The sequence below is a fragment of the Amblyomma americanum genome, chromosome 7, assembly GCF_052857255.1.
Source record: "Amblyomma americanum isolate KBUSLIRL-KWMA chromosome 7, ASM5285725v1, whole genome shotgun sequence".
NCBI classification, from domain to species: domain Eukaryota; kingdom Metazoa; phylum Arthropoda; class Arachnida; order Ixodida; family Ixodidae; genus Amblyomma; species Amblyomma americanum.
The window spans coordinates 112,172,045-112,192,517 of record NC_135503.1 but is presented as its reverse complement, the minus strand read 5'-3'; the positions used below and the strand labels follow the sequence as shown (position 1 = coordinate 112,192,517).

Sequence of the window (20,473 nt, the reverse complement as noted above, 5' to 3'; positions counted from 1 at the left end):
ACACTAACACGTAACCAACCCTTCTTTAAATCCAGAAATTTCGCCCACTAGTGGCGTAGTGCCTTTTTTTATTCTGCTTTTCTTCGTTCTCTAATACCTGACTTAAGCCCGGCGCTTTCTTAAATACCATCATGTCGCTGTCGTCAATGTTGCCCTTTTAAGCGTACTTTTCAAGAAAAAAATGCGGTGTTTTTTACGCTTTCTTGCGCAGTCTATGAGAAATTTCCTCAGTGATTATTTGTAGTTCGGGGCGCAAGGCAATGTTCGTGTGAATTCAATCTATGAAGAAAAAAATATTACGGAAGAAGGTCGCTTTGACATGTTCGTTGCTTTCCAAATTGCTATCAAAATTTATAACTAAAGTGCACACAAATTTCGTTTCAGTATCTCCGCATGAGGTTCAACACAGCCATTTCGCTGACTGCGTGCGGATGCTACCTCTTTTTAACGGTAAGAGGACCCCTCTGCGTTACTGTCAAATCAGTGCCGACTGGGTGCTAAAGAAATGTGTTTTAGTAGTGGCGAATATTTTGTGACATTGAAAAAATGTGGTATTAAGCAGCTGCCAATTAGTGCACTGCACCGCAGCGTTGCTTTTTTCTTTTTGGTAGTTCGTTGTTTTTGACGTTGAATTCTTGCTTCGTAGTTATCTCTAACATGTGAACTTTCCGTTAGACGCGCGTGTCAGGCGCGCGAGTAACAATGATTAATATGAGCAAAAATGGCCGGGTCGTAATGGGCGAAATCAGAAGAATAAAAACAAATTAGCTCACCTTCCTGCTTCCTAGATGAGAAATTTCTTGCTATTTCTGCGTTGAGGCCCGTGCCCGCCTGTCAATTCAATCTACTTGCGCCACACAATGCAATGTAATTAGGTCTGCGCACTGGGTCCGCCTTTCTTGAATTTTTAGCTATCGCTCACTGATTATCGTGTGCACGTTTAGGTGTTTAGGTGCCTGCGTTTCTCTTTTTTTTTTTTCTGAGCACATGATGCGTGACAAAACGATGCTTTCTTTGTATACCGGTCCTGATAGCGTCAGCCTAAGGAACTAATGCAGACACCTTTCTCATGAACGTATGAGCTTATTGGTGCACCTTAGAACTCCGCGCTTAGGCAAAGGGACAGGAACGCAAGGAAACACACAGAAAGCGCTAACTATACAGCGCTGGCAGATATGTAGGAATATAGCATGCGAGGAAGAAGGCGGAAATAGACGCAGCTTTTCTTGGTCTCGTCTTTTCGGTGCGTGGTAATGGTCAGATGCCCTCAAGCACGCTGATTACTAATGCTCATATCCCCGAGCTTGACTCATGATGCGTACTCGCAACAACCCAACGTAACAACATTAAACGAAAACACAGCGCGAACAGCCTAGCACAATGCATATCTGGCGTGGTATCGCTTAGAGCACGTGGTAGCTTCTAGCGTTGGATTCACACACCGGTACGTGGAGAAGGCTAGTAGGTGTCATATGCACGCAGAGAAATGCGGCTTTCAGCCCTTCCTATGGCCGCCGTAGGCTTGAGCCTTTCGTAAATGGTTTTAGTATGAGGCTTGATTGTGATCTTCCGCTTCCGTTTGAATATCTTTCATCTTACTATTTGATTTGCGCTGCTTTCGAAGCTGAGCATTTTTTCTGTGCAAGATTAGCTTGAAGCAGATCTCCGCACACTAATATGCACAGGGCGTTTTAAGTTTTTCTGATGGTCACAATAGTACGAAGGAAATAATGACCACTTTCAGCGAGGCACCTAATACATTCGTAAATGTCGACTTAATGGGCACAATATAATTCCGGTTACGTGATCTCCTGAGGCCTGATCATATACTACATTAAAACCGCGTTGTATTCGGAAGTATGTGCCCAGCAAAGGATTAGAAAGCCGTCGACGTATATGTAAAACGCTGGAACGTATCGACGATTTTTATTATTAAAGTTATCGGAGTAAAATTAGGTGTTTATATGTTTCTTCTTCCTGTTTTCAAGAATATAATTATTTCAGTATGTCTGAGTTAGTTTTCATAGTACAGAAAATAACTCGTTTGCTTAAATTCTTACGGGTCGTTAAGGCACTTTCTAAATATTTACGTTTTTATTTGAATTGGGCTGTCGCTAAAGACCTGCTATTCAGAGCAATGCTAATTATATTGTTGTTGTAGTATATTACCTTATATAAATGTTAAATTTTGTCCAAACATACATAATTATGTCGAATAGTTAGCTGACATTATGGTTCACAAAACATGAAATGTGTGACTCAACCAAACAAAAATAGCATAGCTGCACGGACAAGTACTTTCTGAATTCAACAGTTTAAAATAACTTAAATGGCGTTAAAAAACAGATCAAAACTTCTGTAAGGGTAGTCATGTTGGTAAGAAACACGAAGCTGAGAAAATCGCTTTTGAAGTGCGCGCGCCAGCCATTCGAGGTCGTTGTAGAGGCCTCAAAAAACAGCGAAATGCGGACGATTGAAAAATATTTCGCATTAGTTAGTAGTAGCAGGTAGCGCGGAAATGGCCCAGCTTTGAAACAAAACTAAGATGGCGGCCATCGGTGGCGCGGTCGTAGGAAGCGAGGGGCGCGAAGTCCTGCCGCATTTCGCTTTGAAATCGCTGTTTCCAGGCTTTGTAGGCGCGAAATATATAGACATTTTATTACTTGGAGGTCGAATTCGGCCTCGGATCATTTTGACAGAAGTTCAATGTGTACTGATTAAGAATATGCAATTTTTGCAGAATAAAAAATTTGGCATTTTTTGATCATTTCAGACCCACGTCTCCCCTTAACTTCAAAGCTAAAGTGGGCCTTGTTTGATACATATACCAGCTCGATTTCATACAAATAGGAAGCCATCTGAGTTTTAATGCACAGCCCAGCTCATTTTAAGTACAGTTCCTGCTTGGACGACACCGTCATCGGTGTGTGGCACGCAGCCACCAGAACCGGCAAACGTTAAATTTTTATAAGAGTGACGTTTCGGCGCACAATCGGATTTTGCTATTTGGTACCTGACTGACCAATAACCTGCACGTTGTACCTCAGATTAAGGTGTCGGGTACTCCTGCACGTAATCCGATAACACAGTCGGCCCGTATAAGCGTGCCAACACCGTCACAAGCTCTCAGGACCGGATCGTCTACGGGTCTTCGACTGCCATGTTTGGCAGGTGCCGAGCCGAGAACATTAAAACAAAGTCTGCCAAGCATTGTAATTAGCGACAAAGTCTCTATGAGACCAGATCAGGCTTGTGTTTCTCCGCAAAACGAAACACGGAAAAGAAAGTGCTTCTCACCCCCATGACTTTTCCTTAAAGGCATCGCTGGCTTGCTCGGCCGAGAGCTCCTACACACTCCTACGGAACTTGCTCCATGAGCCGACGCTCAATTTATGTGCAAGGATGGAGCATATTTTCGAGAGAACACGAGCCTTAGGATGCAATCACACTTTTGTTTTTTAGGGGAAACAAAAGATTGTGATAGTCCTTGTGTTTCTTGTTCTTGGAATAAAACATTCCGTTGGGCTTTCGTTTCACAGTTTATGTGAAATAACTTATCTACGTGTGGTTTCCCTTAACATACACAGCTGTGTGCCTGTTTAGGCATTTACGCCATAAATGTTCCAGCGTTCGCTTACGAGTGCGCCTTCAATCAAACACGTGGTTTTACTTTTCAGCAAAGCATAGGTGCGCTGTCCATCTACGCAGCAAGCCTGACTATCGTCACAAGTAAGTCTCAAGATGACGACCTTTCTTACTCTGCGGGTGTCGCTAGAAATATTTTTATCTTATTGCATATCCCTTCTTTAAAGGTTGTCCCAAACTTCGCTCTTGACGTCGACTTGTCTAGGTATAAAATCAGCAAGCTTTGCAAGAACATTACCTACTCAGCTGGGCATAGCTTAAGTTCCGGACCTATCTTTGCAATCGCGTAGAGAATAGTTGGCCGAGGAAAGCCTCAATCAGCTTCACGTGCACTTCTGTTGGCTAAGAAGCATAACACATTTAGGCCCACTGCCGCTTTCACATCACATCATTGGAGACCCGAGCATAAACTCTGCAGCGCTGCATCTTATGATGCTAGGTCTTATACATCACGCCACCGTACAGCGCGTTGGTGTCAAGATGCATGGCAGAGTTCGTCGACACTTTTTGTCCACAAAATATTGCACAAAAACTATTAGTTAATTCACAACCACTTCAAACGAACGCTTTGCAAAGTTGTGTGAAAACGGTGGTCGCCATGTGTCTTACATTCTGCGTTTCTTTGCTTCTCCACCATAGGCAAAAAACTAAGGCGCAGCAGTCGAACAAGGCGAACTGTCTTGAGCTCTCGAGGAGTGCTTATGAAAGATAGAAATATTAAAACTTTAAATGCTATTGGAACCACTGTTTGAAGCAGCACCAACAGTTTTTTTTTTCGCCTAAAGTTTCTTTTATACGGTTGAACGTGTAGCCTGTCTTCTATATAAAGGCAACTCTCATACCCTCACTACAATTATGTGGAATCTTTGAAAAGGGTGCATTTATCGCTTACTTGATTGCGACACAGGTATTAAGTTTTGGTCTTCACCGACAATTGTAAGGGTGCCTGTGTGGTTTGTCACAAAAACTTGCATAGCAATATACGGGTAGTTAGCGTTTAGGAGGCCCCGAAATATTGAACATGAACACAAAATAGGGGGACAGATAAGCCCAAAATCGATTTCTTGGGCTGTCTGCATGGCGCAGTAATCATAGATCATGAATGTTATAAATATAGTTTGATTTATACTAGCCTTTTTTTTTACTTCACTGTAAAATGTCTCCCACTGTCTTTTTATTTTCAGTATTTGGAGCTCCCCTTCTATGGTGCAATGCAATAATTGGAGTATGTGGAACGATCTACACGGCATTGGTAAGTAGTCAGAAAGACCATGCTACACGGGAACAGTCTTTCTTGAAAGTAGTCATATTAGTGTGCGTTCAAGGGTTAATTTTTTGACTGAACTGCATTTTCTCCCACAAATGCAACTGTTCTGTATGCCACAGTGCCCAGAGCAGACCCTAACATGGAGAAATGACGACGTACCTTTTATCGACTAGAGAGACCGTGAGCACCAGTGTTAATAAAAATGTTGGTCGTGATACGCATATTCTTTCAATGTGGAATACTTTTTGCGCAACACATAAAGGAAATAGAACTGGCGCAGGACAGGCGCCTTAATGTGTCCCGATTATGTCTTGCGGTAAAACGTATCCTGCCTTCAAAACGTGAACCAATTAGCGCCTAAACAAACGCTTCTCAATTATGCACTTTTGTGTGAGACTGTGTTTGGCTACGGAAGGGATCCTTGCTCGCGGAAATCAAGAAAATAATAGAGGGTAAAATATTATGCCGGGGGGCGGGCGAGAATGCCTTTGGTGAAAACATAAGATGTGTGCCTCCAAAGTTTTCTCTTCGGCTGCAGTTTTTACTAGGCATTGGAGTAGAAAGCTGTAAGCCTTCGTTGGAATCTTAGACACGCCCTTTTTTCCACGAGAAGCTAATCTGCTGGCGCAATGACCTCCAGTGATGAAGCACTTTACTACCGGTACGCTGATGACGGCCTTCTACAGCAGAAAGATAGGGGTGCTATTTTGAAGCGCCTGCCTTACAGCCTAGATCTCTGACCATAATACACCTTCGTGCTTCCCAAAATGAAAGAACGACTGAGGTGCACGTATTTGATGAGTTCACCAATGCGGAACGTCGACGGCCTGTTCAACAGCTACCTTCATTTATTGCGATGGTGCTTACTGGCAGTGGAAAAGGATCATCTCTGCTGTGCACTACATAAAAAGTGAAGATATACCTGGAAAAAAAATATTCCAAATTTTGATATATGAAATCGTACCCGAGAAGCAAGACTTACTCCCCCCCCTCTAAATATTCCATATTTTGATATATGAAATCGTACCCGAGAAGCAAAACTTACTCCGCCCCTCTGGAACGATAGTTTTGAAGCAATATTACTTTAAGAGTCATACCATTGAAAGTAGTCTTTATATTTTTCCGGCCTACGCTCGAGTTGTTACTGCTCTTTCTGAACTCCCGTATCACTACAAAGATTTTGTTAAAAAATTAGGGCCTGAAAAATTTTTTTACTGAAGGCTACTTGTAGTTGCAATATTTGCGCTACCTTCATGGTGTGAGAAACAAAAGTTGTGAACCAAAAATTAGTAACTGGTTGTAAGCGTGCCCTTATTTATATATTATCATTACTACTTTGTGCTGGCATTTTTATAGCTTCTGCTTATCAACATTAGTTTTTATACTTCTTAACAACGTCATAATTTATCTTCCGCACTCCTCTCATATGTCACCTAGGGTGGACTCAGAGGTGTGGTTTGGACAGACTGCATGCAACTGGTCTTCATATTGCTGGGCCCCACAACGGTCATAGCAAAAATCATCATTGACTCGAGCGGATCCAAGGGCGCCTCGCATGCGCTTCATGAACTCGATGTCAGCACTTACGTCGCAAAGTAAGTATTTTCCTTTCTTGTTTAATTTAAGGTTCACTTAGAGAGTTTGCTGTTGAACTAAGCCGTCCAACGATCCCAACAGTTCCACAATATAGTGCCAAACTACTAAAACAAATTTGCACTGTATTGCCTGTAAGCGCAGAAGGTGTATCAAACAGAACTTAAGCAGAGAAATGCATAAAATAAGCTGCACTGTATTAATATCATCAATCCGTACGCATTCATTCGGCATGTTTTTCAAAATGCAACCTTGAGACTTATCCATGACGTACCAAATGGCCTACGAATGGCCCATTACCACGTGGTCTGCAATACTGTGCAAGACTATTTTTACGACTTTGTGTCCTGAATATGCGTATTTTCTTGTGCAGCCTTGAAACAGTACGATTGGCGCATAGATTTTAATCTTCGTAAAAAAGTATACACATTCTCATTTATTTTTGCGGAAGAATGTTTCAGACTATAATTTGAAGATTGTTTAAAATTAAATCAAATGGAAGCCATGTTCTGCGACTTAATTCATCATTTATAAGCGATCATAACTAGCAAATCTAATCATTTTTTTGTTTCCTAGCTTGCCTTATCAGGTGGAAATACATAATCCTGAGTTTTGCAACGCTTTTTAAATATTCGGAAGTGTGCAGGTGTTGTCTATTATTATCTGACAATCAGAACAGTTTTGATTGTTGCCTTTCAATATAGTGCACAGTTTAGAGAACTTTAGGATTCAGCGTTAGCAGCGAGCAGTAATATGAATGGCACCTTATCAGCAGCATACATTAGTAAAAAAGCTCCTAAATATTTGTCGGAGATTGATAATATGCGCTTTTTATTTTTTTTAATTTGTTCTTCTGAAATGGCTGCTGCACATAAAATGCTGGTCTTTACGCTGCTTCCGTTACGTGGAAAGGCATGCGATATCTTGCATCTGCTTCTTAAACAAGCACATGAGTGCTCGGATATCGTCTTTGAAAAGTACTGTATATATATTTCTGTGCAGCAGATATGTCTGCTTTTGCTGTTTAATGGAAGTGGATGGCCTTCTTTTAATGTACGGTTACCAGCTTTTAAGAGAACCTCTTAATCACTACACACGGTAATATAAAGACCGAATAAAATAACTTCAATGCAGAGGGTTGTTTTGTAGCTATAGTGAATTTTTTCGTTTTCCCTTTAGTAAATTCTTATACATTTCTCCTGTGCCCATTTCAAGATCCGCCTAAAGCAGAGCCTCTCAGTTCAGGCCAGCCTTTGTGTCTGCGTCAATAATAGTAAAGGCGTGACGTTCGTTGTTTGAGCAGACTAACCCCTGAGCAGGAGTTACAAAATAAATAATTCGCTTACACGTGCTCACTGAGCCATAGAGCTCACAAACTCACTCTGTGTACTCTCATGCTGACTCGCATGCGTGGGAGTACGTACTCTCCTGCAGACATAGTTCACATTTTTGCTGACCAAGAAGGCAGTTTCTAGCGTCGTTAGTGGTTTACTGGCGCATAAGTATGTTTTCATAACACCTGGTTGAGCCTCTGCCGTCGTGGTTGCTATTTCTATTAAATTGAAACTTACAGGCGCCATCTCCGCCTCCCGTATGAGGCAGCGAAATATGGTTCTTTTTTTAAGTGAAACTTTCATTGAACCTATGTCTAATTTTTCGTTTACTCTTTGCAAGAATGGTGTTGAAAAAGTTAGTACCCGGTATTCTCAGCGCTTTGGCATCTTTCAGTTAGCCGAGATTTGCACACCAACAAAAGTGCCGGAAGCAAACCAGGCGAAGGCCTGTTGTTATCGCCTCCTACCACATACGAATGTCGTAACGTGTTCCAAGTACTATGGTGCTTAATATGGCTTGCAGCCGTTCGAAGTGAACCAGCCGGTGTTTGCTGTTAGTAACAAATCAATGTTTCTTCACACAGAGCAGCCATGCCTCACAAGTGCTCAGGGAACTTTTTCTTACGAATGATGGCTAACTAGCTCAGTTTTCAGCACCTTTGGGCTCGCTTTAATGAGAAAACAGATCTCAGCTCATCTACCACATCCCGCTGTTTATGTCTGATAAATAGCGCGATACTCGATGCCTTCGCCCGAACCAGGCTGCTCTCCTTCTGGAAGTTGTCACGTGAGGGAGGAATTGACCACCAAATACAATCTCCCTTTCTCTACTTCCCTTGTATGAATAAGCCTTTGTGCCGCCTACATTTATTAAATATTACTCAACTGAACTCAACTTGGGTCTCGACGGTTTCTGTGATGGCGCAGTAGTGCCGTCAAGCTTGGAGCCTGTGCGTGTCTCTAGTAGCATGCTGATGCTGAAGGCGGCGTGAGGCTACTGAGCACAGAGCCTTGGTTTGGGAATGAGATCCGCTGCACTTGTGTTTGGAAGCAACAGGAGTGAATGCTATACCTCCCGCGATAAGTCGTCAGAATCTGCCTCCTAAACCTACCCATTGTTACGTAACACAACCGGCAGTCTTTCCCGAATGTAATCATTGACGGCGGTGCAGACCTGTAATGGGGGTAAATTAAAGTATGCATGAACACGCGACATCCGTACTAAATAGCATGCAGCAACAAAATCTCCACGGACGGTTCATGCGATGAACGCCAAGGGGAATGCACTTTCAAGGAGGCTCCGATTTGTAACCACACTGACTCGTGGTGGCGCGCTCATTGCGCAGTCACGCTATCTGGCCCGTGTGGCAGATATTTATGGTGCCCTCTGTGTGCCGGTGCGCCAACTACTGTCGCAGCCTGAGGAAGGCTGCCTGTCAGATTTCCAGTTCTTCAGAATAATGTTATTGAAGAACTTGATGAAATGATAAGCAAAGTTGTATCAAGTGTTTGATCAAGAGCCCTCAAGCGCAGGCTTCAAACCGGACACGCGTTCTTCGGCTTGCACGCGTAGCTGGACACTTGATTTGGCCTTAGGGCTATATCACGCACGGATGATAGTTGGTGAAGACGACGATTCTCAACCCGCAGTGCGAGAGGCTTGCAGTTTAACATGAGGGGTGAAATGCTGCAGCAGTGGCTGAGTCGTCTAAAGCAGCTGGAAACGAAGCTGATCTGTTCCCGCAGCGCTAGTGCGCATTCCACTCGATGTCTTAAGCTTGGTACGCTTTTCCCGCGGCACTCCGAGTGCGACAAACGCCTGAGGTCTTCTTGTTTTAAGCAATAACAGCAGTGGAGCAAATATCCGCCGTCCGTCGGCGTCGTCACATCTTGTTTGAGTGTGAAATAAAATAGAGCTGGCCGCGAGCGGGATTCCAACCCACGGGGGAACGAATAGATCAGCTTCCTAGACCGCTGCCTTAGACCACCACGCTGCCGCCGCAGCCTATCATCCCGCGTATTAAACTACCAGTCTGTCGGTTTGTGATTTGGATGTCGTGCTTCTCATTCACCTTCATCCGCCGCTGAGCAGAATGGGCTGAAAGCGCGTAATGTCTTCATGAACTATTTTTTATCATTTCGAGGGTTTGGAATGCATGTGGCATACGATGGGTCTGTCAATATAGTATAGAAAGTTGTGGATTCTATTTTCATTCAGACACCCAAACAGGCCAAGACTTTGCCACAAGGTAGTGCCTTCCTCTCTAGTATCTGTTATACTAATCTAATCTAGTCCGCTTGTTTTAGAAGCATTTGCTCCGAGACACGTCAGCGGCGGGCGTTAAACAATTGGAGCATGAGCTAGGCACTGTTTCTTGTCGAGAGCCCCATCGGCACATATCCGGTTTGGGTAAGGGTCGCTCAAGCCCTAATAATTCTAAGGGATACCCCCTCCAATCGCGTTAAATTATTAGCGAGGTGGTTAGAGCAAGGTGGCATCAGGGCACGCATACTTCTCCTGGTGAAGAGAGCGTTAAGATGGGAAGACCAGAGCGGAGATCAAAAGAGAGGCTTGTCGGGGAGGAATTTGCGGTTGGGCTTAGTGTGTAAGAGTGTCTGCTTTCCTGTGGTGAACATTCTGCGCATGTTACTATGTTCAGTATACCTGTATGCGTTCTGTTATTCTCTTATTGAGAGCATGTATCTCTTTAGTGATTCCTAGTGTCTTTGTAACTCGTTTGAGTTTAAAACTTACTACTTGAGTCTTGAAGCAACAGTAGTGGCTGCTATATGTCCCAGGAGTCTTTATCTACTTGAGTGTCATTTTTCATCCACTTCCAAAGGCAGTGTGCGGAAAATACGAAAGGAAACACCACCTGAGGTGCATAGAGCGGAACTGTGCAAGACCTGAATCAACGCAGCAGGGTCGTATCAAACAAGAAACGCTCAAGCCTCAAAGTGCGTGCGGTCGCATTGTGTTGCATCAGTTACGTTAACCGACGCCATAGTTTTATTCATTTACAGAACCGTTCTAACGCTAGCGCATTAAATCGTTGGCGACATTAAAGAGCCAGCGACCACGAAGGGCACGCCGTTCCCCATGCAGTATGGGCTAGTTCTAGTTCCGGCTGGCCGCAGCAGCTCGCAGCCTGGGTGCATATTTCCCGTAATATAAAGTGTCCATTACAATCTACGCTATGCTTCCGCATGAAAGATGTCACACCATTGACATTTCATTATCTTGCTCCGTGTACAGTGTGGCCTTTGACATCACACATGACGAGAACGTATGGTCTGCTCTGCTTGCGTCGGCGACGGCGTCCATATATCGAGTGGGTTTGGATCAAGTCGTCGTTCAGAGGTGCATGGCGTCCCGAACACTTGGGGGTGCTCAGAGGTAAGACTACAGCTTCAGACATAAGTGAGCATTAGCATGCAGATGAGTTCTTTCAATGATCGTGTAGAAGTATACTCAAAATACGAATATACGGAACGGTGTGCTTTTCTGCTGCGTAGTAGAAAAACAAAATGAGAAGTCATTGTCACTTCATGTGCTAGTTTCCTTATAACGCTTGTTTCCTTTCTGCATGTATCCTATTTTCGTGTCCTTAAGAGCTTGATCTAAATTCAAAGCGTGAAAATATGACAAAGAAAAAAAAATTGTGATATATTTGAAGCAAACTAGCACTTTTCACGGCCTCTGCTTTTGCAATGGGGCCTTATAATTACTTAGAGATAAAAAAATCAACCGCGTCAATATGACGCAGGCGCCACGTTACATGGAGATACCATTTTCCTTGAAGCTGAGCTTCCTTGAAACGAGAACCAAACCCGGAAATAGCCAAACAATTTTTTCTATCCTATCGTTTAAATGATTTGGCGTTCATTGAAGCTACTGTGACCGAATGACGTGGTATTATGCAGGAGAGGTTAGTTTGAACGGAGATAATACAATTCGCAAGATCATGGCATCAGATTTCTACTTTGTGCTTGCCAGTGTCATACGTGAGTAAGGCGAACGCTGCACTTCCCATCCTACTTTTTCTTCGTTGTTCACGGAATGTAGTTTCTATGGTTCAGTAGTGTTATGAACGAAAAGGGCAAAAACATGAAGCGCAGTGAATGTTTGTACACTATACATGCTGAAAAATGTGCTGGCCTGTTTTACTCACCGAAAGTAACCATGATATTAGGGGGGAAATGCGTAATGTTGCTGTATTCGGTTTCGGAGATCTCGTCATCGGGAACAAGAATTTCTATGTGGTGGATGCAATCTGAGCGGTAACTGCAAAAAAAAAATATAGTGTATGCATGCAATGACTCCAAGATTCTGCTTATACAACTGCACTTTTGCAATTTGGTCTCAAATAAAGCTACTGAAAAATAGTTTACAAACAATCGCGTGCATGAAGAACAAAGCGCGAATTGTCAAAGAAGTCGCTCTTGCACCGTCAAAAACCCTTGCAGCAGCTTTGCTGCTAAATCCTCCTCCACAGCTCATCAGTTGTCTGTAATGTCTTCACAATTGTATGTGCAATTTACCAAGTAGAATTGACTGCACTGACTTGTTTAACTTTTATTCTGCTTCGCAGTGATTTTAATTTTCCCGCTGAATGAAAAAACGCAGTTTGTGCGGACCAGCATTTGGCTTTAAAAAGTATACGTTGAGAATTCCGCATTGACATTCTCGCTTTACTTGCTGGAAAGTTGGTTTTGCTTTTCCTTTTCATTTTATTTGAACGGTGAACTTCAAAATTTGAGATGTGGAACCACCTGAACAAATATGGCCAATGTTGATGATGTTCACATATTATAAATATACACTCGAAGCATCTTTGCAGATAAACTCCCTTCCGTAGTATATGAGCTCTCCGGCAGAACCTCATTTAATGTAGAATGCACGGCATAAAATTCTCAACAATGGATTTTTTCTTTTTGGTCATCACTGAACTATTTTTTTTATTCTGAAAGGATGAGAACTGCTTGTGAAAAGCAACTTAGTTGAAGTGCGGCTGAAAACGTGTCCTCGCAATCTTTCGTGTTTTATGCAGAACAGTTTTAATGGGATCGCTCATGCTTGTCGCTGTCTACGCCATCAACTTATCCGTCACAGTGGCTTTGATAATTTGGTTCTGGGGCTGCGACCCAAAGCTGGCAGGCCTCATCGAAAGCCATGACCAGGCAAGTGACATTTTCTTTTTAAGTCGCAGTTGGGACCACAGTGTTTGAGTATCTAAAAATTAGAGCTGCGTTCGCTTTGTGCAAGTGACTGTCGTTGGTGGCGCTTTTACTTGCAAAAAATATGGATACTATCATTTGTCATCAGAAGTGTTTTGTACGTATCAATAAGCGTGCAATTTATTCACAGCCTGGATACTGACGCCCCATCAGCGCGCTTGTTTCCAAGTGTGGTTCAACTCTTTAGCGCCAGATACATGTACTCCGGACGAACAGAAAATTAGAAGAATATAACAGGACAGTTGCAACTCGTTAGACGTACTGAGCCAGTGATAGCTCGTTAAAAATATCTACTTAGTCACGAAAAATCACGCACTGGAAAAGTTTTATATGCAAATCTGTGCCACAGTTCTCAGATAAACAGGAAGTTGCGCAGACACACTGTACGGGTACTTGAAAAGTCTGGTAAAAAAGCAAGTTAAATACCTTCATATTGCAGAAAAGAATTTATTTTTCCTAACGCAGTCACCACTGCTGGCTACTAAACCAAGATTTTTCAGTTTTTAATTTTTCTTCCCATGAGAAGAGCAGGCAAGGTAAAAGGCAGCACAGTACGCGTTGGCGGCAGTGCTGATATACTTATTACGCAGTAATTTCTACCCAACGAGGTAGATTTTCAAATTTTGGAACAGAAAAGAGATTAGAAGGCGCCAATTTTTAATATGGAAGGCTTATGAACCGATCCCGAAGGCTAATGACGATCCCGAAGGGTAAGTGACGATTGGTTGCCGCTCTACATTTGACACCTGGTATAACACCGGCTAGAGCAAAACACCGGCTATTACGACACAACCTCCGTAATGAAGCACCAGCTATAATGAAACGTCATTATGAAATGCCGACGATAGCAACTTGGTAAAGACAATGCGGTGAGAGATTACGGTTATTGTCTTCAAGTGATGGTAGTGACTGAGGGAAGTTACAAGTAGCGGTAATGGTCGCTAGTGGTGCCGTACGCGCTCCAGGCCGCAGGACTATAGCGCAAGAGAAGGGAAGCTAAGGAAGGATCTCGTATTTACACCGCAGGAATCCACTGAATCGGCAGTCAGTTTTTTTCATTGAACTCAACAATGATGCATGGTAGGCTACAGTTGTTGTCTGGCCCATACTCAGGAACTCTTGACAAGGGCATTTTTCGATGGGAAATAATTTATTAACGCAATTATTTAATATGTCATCTGATTTCACGTTTACAGTCCATATGTCCACAGATCTTCCCTCGGCAGGCATGCATTTTTTTGCTATTAACTTCATTGCAATCGTCAAAACGTTCCCTATTCTGTTTCTACGGCAGTCTTAGCTACTGGAACCGACGAATAGACAAACCTTAAGAGAAAGATTTCGCTACGAACAGGAAGAATGAGCCATTACCTTCAACATTTCCATAAGTGTACAATACAGTACTGCAATATTCAGAATTGATCTCCAAGAATCCTGGACTTGACTACGCGAACAGTCAGGTAAAGCGATTCGTTGGATTTTTTGTTAAAATATTCTGTGTCGCCTGTTCACCACACAAAAAGGTTGTAGTTTCCTTTGGAGTGCTTTCACCTGACGTTGCCTGCAGTTTTGACTGCTGCATAGACTCAGGATGGCTTTCGTGTTTCGCCCACGGTCACCAATAGACGCAGCGTCCTGGAGGCAGCAATTAGGCATCAATTACCACGGCATAAAAATGTCTTTCTGCAGCCTCTTGTGGCCGACAGCTAAAAGTAACAGATGTATTCCTGGAAAAAGCTTCATCAAGTAGAATTTTTTCGTGATGAATTTTGTGTATTCGCTTATTTGTGGTTGCCTACCAACAACAACTTTACGGGACCGCTTGTTAAACGGTGTCCTTTGCAGAACCATGTATCTCTTCCACGTTGTACGCAGTTCTAATCTTACAGAGCAGGATTAATCTTAACTGCTTGATTGCCAACGTTTCAGTCGTTCATGCGAAAAGGCCTTCTTCACTGCCGGCCCACAGACCTCGCGAGCTGCATTGAATCCAACTTCCATCTTAGTGACCATATACTTATTCATACAGGATGTTTTGTCTACGCACGGAAGTAATTTAAATCGATGTTTACTGCAGGCGCCCTGTACCGGCATTCCTACCGTAGATGGCATGTTCGCTTGAAACTTCTGTCGGACGTGAACTGAGGAGGCCATCTGGCACAAATATTCCCGAGATATACTGAATAGCGATACTCTCGAGGTGCAGTACCTCAGAACAAATTGCGGTGGCATGTCTCAGAAATTTACCGAACTTATCAAACTTCTCTCGTAGTTCTGCTGAAAAACATTCGAACATTTTCCTCACCGTGTTCTTTTTCGGAAGTTGTAATTTGCTATATTGAATTCTTAATTTATATTCAAACAAGGATTTAGCTCATGAATTTGCCTCGGGGCACGCTGTGAATTGCCGCTCAATTGTGAGAAAACAACGTGTGTACTTTCCTGACTAAAATACTGCATGCCTTTTTTTTTGTGGCCAGATACTTCCATTTTATGTCAAAGCCTTCCTGGTGGAGATCCCAGGATTCACTGGTCTCTTCCTCGCCGCTGTTGTGAGCGCCGCAACAAGGTAACAGTTGAACATGCTTGGCTGGAATTCTTCATATATAGATGCTCCTTGCCAAGAGAGTGTAGACATTTTTGCTGTTTTTGTGTTTTCTTTTAGTGTACATATTTCCTGTTATTTGACTTGTTTTTATGCCGCTATGCACTGGAAGTTTTGAAGAGATGTAAAAGAGGAATAGCCTTGCTAAGTTTCAGATTTCATGTCCTGCTGTTTCGTGCAACACCCTCAAGACATCTTGATGCTGATTCCTGACATTGTTATGGTCTAAAACCTAGTTATATTGTTTCCAGTTCATTGTGTTCTATGTGGTTCTTCCACCTGTTCAACAGTTGATTTTCACCGTTTATTCTCGTATCCACTCTATTCTAAATTTACATGTATTGTTTTTTTATTTTTCGCTTGTATTTTTCGCTTGTATTGGCTTCTTTTCAGCTTTTATTGTGTTTTGTTTACTTTCACTATAATATTACGTACCACTCCCCACTAATTCTGGCACTTGAGGGCACTAAAATGAGATGAAATGGAATGAATTCAGAACCTTTCTTTAGGACATTTTTGTTTCTGTTTACTCTTATTTGCCAAGTTTTATTTTCTTTGTTTGTTGTTCATCAAATGTGTGTATAAGGGTGCAACAGCCACCAGAACAGGTCTGCCCTGTGCGCGTAATGTTTCTGCTGTCGCAGTCTTGCGCAGTGTCCGATAACTCACATTTCTCCACAGTACAATATCGTCAATCATAAACTCCCAGGCGGCAGTCTGTTATGTGGATGTCCTGTCACCCCATTTCAAGAGTGTCAACTCCCATGTGAAGGGGATTACGCGCGGTGTAGGTAGGTATTGCTTTGCATCGTACTGCTGAGATTAAGCATATTTTATAACTTTATTCATTACAAAGGCATGCCGACGGTTTAGTTGCTGCACAATTGCATTGAGAGTATGGAAGCACAATTTTGATCCGATGGTAAACAGTGGTAGATAACGTCATGAGAAAGTGTTGATATTTAACTTGATTCATTGGCAACCAAAGCCGCTTCTCCGCTATTAGAAGTCTCTCGTCACGGCGTACGCTGTGGGGCAATTTTATGCCGTGATGACATCTACCGACCGTTAAGAGTATGAAAGTTTGGTTTTTTTATGTGAGGTTTTGACCGTAATGTCTGGTGTATTACCTATGATACAAAATGTAAAATGCGAATAACTGGGGTGTCGTCTCCTAGAGCTCTATCAAATGCCAACATTATTGAATAAACGGCTGGTCTCCAACACCTGAACCAAAGAAAATTAAAAATGTTTCCTGCAAAGTGTGCAGCAGGTCAGCTTAAAGGTAAATTCGTAAAAACGCTAATCCTGACGTCAAAAACACAAATTTTGAAAGGCATTATAGCTACAATGGCAGGTTATGGAGCTGTTTTAAATTGTGGTCTTAGTTAACTATATGTGCCTGCGTATTTGTGCGGAGTTTTTGTCGCCTTCACTTATTGCGAAGTGTGGAACTTGGGTCATTGCTTTTTTCATACAATAATCTTTTTCGTAATATGTTCGAATATCTTTTTTTTTCTATTTACCCTTTCAAAGAACCTCAGATGAGGAAATATTAAGTCATAATTTTTAACAAACGTTTACAATACCTCACCACTAAAGTGTTAATTAAGCCTCAATTCGAACTTCGTCTTTTGCGGGAGAAGAATTCTTGCCGTGCTTTAATTCTCATTCTTGGATGGTTAACTCATTTTTGTGCGAAACAATGCCTCATACTTAGAGTGCACTAGTTGTTGCAGCACACTTCTGGAACTTGTGTTTTACTACGCAAATCCTGTGTTGAACCGCAGATGGTTTGTTCTTTCGCTGCAGCTTTCTTCCTTGGAGCAGTCATGACGATTTACAGCTGCGCTTGTGCATACATGGGATCGATCACAAGGGTAAGCTGTTAATTGCAATTTTCTTCAATTCATCTTGTCTATTTTTCCGCACAAATTTTTTGTTCGGGCAAACTTATGCACGTATTCAGTAGGACAGGACAGCAATGAGCTGAAATCGCATTCTAAAAGCGAGAAGTTCTAGTATCACATCTGGCTAACCCGATGAAGCGGTTGCGCTTACTATCGTTCTGTGTGTTGTTAGCTTGTGGCTTGAGGTGGCGGGATTTTTGGCGACAACATTTGTTCTGATAAAATTTGGGTGGATAGTGATGTCATTAAAAAATGTATCTCCGCGGCCAATTACTGAAAATGTGGTGAGTGGAATACAAAGAAGTAGCCGCGCTGTTCGAAATTTCTTGCCTTATTTCGCTCATAAACATCACGGGAAAGCTCGAAAGCGCTCGATAAATTGTTTTAAAAGGGCAGTGATGAAAACTATATTCAATTATTGTGCTCACTAAATATTGATTCCCTGGCACTCTTTGGCTACGTTGACGCTAGTGCAGCCTCAAAATATACATTTACTTGTGAGAAAAAGGGCTTTAAAGCCATACCGCCGGTCGACTGAAACTGTTGACGTCCTTACTAAAAAGGATGGGTTGCCACCATATTGAACTGAATGGCCTCTGTGATCGGTGGTGAATGGTGACGACGCCCGTATTCCCCATGAGAAATCAGTCGGGGATGGCGATATCTGTATTTCGCTTCTTCGTCTTTTCGAAATTATAAAAGCTGCATTTTCGGTAACAATGGTCTCCTTGCGTAGCTAATCAATGGAGGCCAAATTTTACTGTTCCTTAGAGTCTCTTTAATGTTTCTTGATAAAAGTTGGCCGCGAGTGCACGACTTCTTCATTCGCCGCTTCAGACGTAATCGTCAACGAATATACAGATTGAATTCACAGGAGGATTGAACGAAAGCATATGTTAACATTTTAGGCGAAAGGAAATCAGTTTTACAACTTCATAATTCGCACATTTTGAGCATTCCGGCCACATAATCGGAAATTTGATTTTCTCGGCAGAGGTTTCTGTAACTGACATGGGCGAAGGTATTCGCGCGCGCGCTTTTTTACGTGGGCCCGGGTGAGGAGCCTAAAGTAGGCTTGGTGGTTGCACGCGATGGTTGCAAATGGTGTTGGCACGGCAGTCACGTGGGGCACTGGCGTAAAACTTTTTCTGCGACGTCATTTACAAGGCACTCACGCGGAAGTAATACTGGCGTATTTTCTTTTCTGCCGCAGGTCATAATGATGGTGCTTTCCGCATCCACTGGTCCATTCGTCGGCTTGACACTGCTAGCCGTTGCCTTCCCTTTCGTGCATTCCAAGGTGTGTAACTAAAGATAAATTTTGCTGCTGCTTGTTTTCATTTTTCAAGTGTACCAACTGCGACTCATTACTCAGAAAGTTTAATTCAAAACGCCACTTCCGCAAAGTTGTTCATAATGAGTGTATTAAGAAATTCGGTACAGGTTGAACGTAGGTGAGTGTAATATTGTCTGTACCTAACGGTGACACTACATGCATTGGGAATTTTTTAAGCCATTGATAGTTTTCTGTTGCTCCCACTGAGCTTTATTGCGGCTTTCTTAACGCTCTTTGCGTATAATGAAATTGTTGGAGAATGCTTCATAGACCGTTGTTTAGGCCTGGCATTTTTCTGGGTGCAGATGAAACTGAGAGGTGCGCGAAACGGGCCGGAAACAAGAAAGAAATTCTAAGCGCGTGGCTTGCCAAGTTACAACGGCCGCCTGAGCCTTTTCACGTTGGCTGGCACTCAAGGCAGACACTCAAGATTTACAAGGTTGATAAGGTTGACAAGCTTGACACTCAAGGCTGACACTTAAATACCAATATTTCCAATGTTTTTGAGAATCCAAGGAGTAATTTGTCACAGGTTGTGTGTGTCGTTAATAATGTAGTTTCCTAAGCGAGCGCTCCATTCAACTTTGCAGGGTGCAGGAATTTCCACCCTCCTGCTGCTCGGGTTTCAACTGCTCGTCATGTGGCAGGCGATCCACACTGGCGCCAGACCACCGCTCATGCCAGTCTCCGACCGGTACTGCCCGGAAAACAGCACATTCGTTCAAAACAACGGGAACGCAACATCTTTTCCTTCAAGCGACAGGTTCGAGGGTTTCAGAGTTTCACTATCCCACACGTATAATATCGCCGGGTTTGAAGGCTAGCGCAATTGATTCCCGCCGAATAGGAGTAATAAATTTTCCCTCGCGTGATGGTGCCTTTTCCAGCGATAAAAAATGACGGTGCGGAATAGATCAATTCTTTCGCCATCTGAGCGCATCAATTTCTACAAGCCGTTAGGCCCGAAATGATCCCGTTCAAATCACGTCATACTGTGCAGACACGAGTGCAAACACACCTGGGCCCGCACATACACAAGCACGTAGCCACACAAGGCACTTGCACGCACACTGGATACTGGCTAACAGGGATCAGTTGAATCAATATTGTGGCAGGCAGAATAATGTGGGAAACGTAGATATTTATAGAGAATTTATTGGAACTACAGTCATGGCATTGGGGCAGAGAAGCTGAATTTTACACAATAGCAATGATTTGGATTTAAAGTTAATTATATTGCTTAATTAAACAATGAAACCATTGTAGAGTTCACAATTATATAGACATGCCTGTTTCTTTTTTTCCCAAAAGGTGAGCAGCCCCGCAATAATCATGATTATGAGGCTGAGAAGGAGCAATCGGCTAAGTACAGTGCGCTAAGAAAGCTACGAGGCCGGTTATAACACAGCACTCGTCACTTGGCCGCCAGCGAGGTAAAATACGCAGACATTGAAACCAGTCTCTTTCCTCGTTGCAAAACGGTAGAGGTTAACGATCTCATTCAAATACCAATCACGCAGTAATATGAACTCCAAGATGCGGAGA

General features: G+C 42.8%; 1 protein-coding gene across 5 annotated transcripts in view; it reads left to right on the top strand.

The window, feature by feature from the left end:
- The window catches only part of LOC144099483 (sodium-coupled monocarboxylate transporter 2-like), a 162,483-nt gene that overhangs the window by 132,479 nt on the left and 9,531 nt on the right, over window positions 1-20,473 (top strand). For all 5 annotated transcript variants that reach the window (XM_077632818.1, XM_077632815.1, XM_077632817.1 and 2 more), the window contains 11 exons: window positions 385-450; window positions 3,678-3,729; window positions 4,830-4,897; window positions 6,350-6,507; window positions 11,096-11,236; window positions 12,891-13,020; window positions 15,558-15,646; window positions 16,364-16,473; window positions 17,495-17,562; window positions 18,806-18,892; window positions 19,519-19,691. In XM_077632818.1, the coding sequence (XP_077488944.1) occupies window positions 385-450; window positions 3,678-3,729; window positions 4,830-4,897; window positions 6,350-6,507; window positions 11,096-11,236; window positions 12,891-13,020; window positions 15,558-15,646; window positions 16,364-16,473; window positions 17,495-17,562; window positions 18,806-18,892; window positions 19,519-19,691 (1,142 nt within the window). The remainder of the gene's footprint in view (window positions 1-384; window positions 451-3,677; window positions 3,730-4,829; window positions 4,898-6,349; window positions 6,508-11,095; window positions 11,237-12,890; window positions 13,021-15,557; window positions 15,647-16,363; window positions 16,474-17,494; window positions 17,563-18,805; window positions 18,893-19,518; window positions 19,692-20,473) is intronic.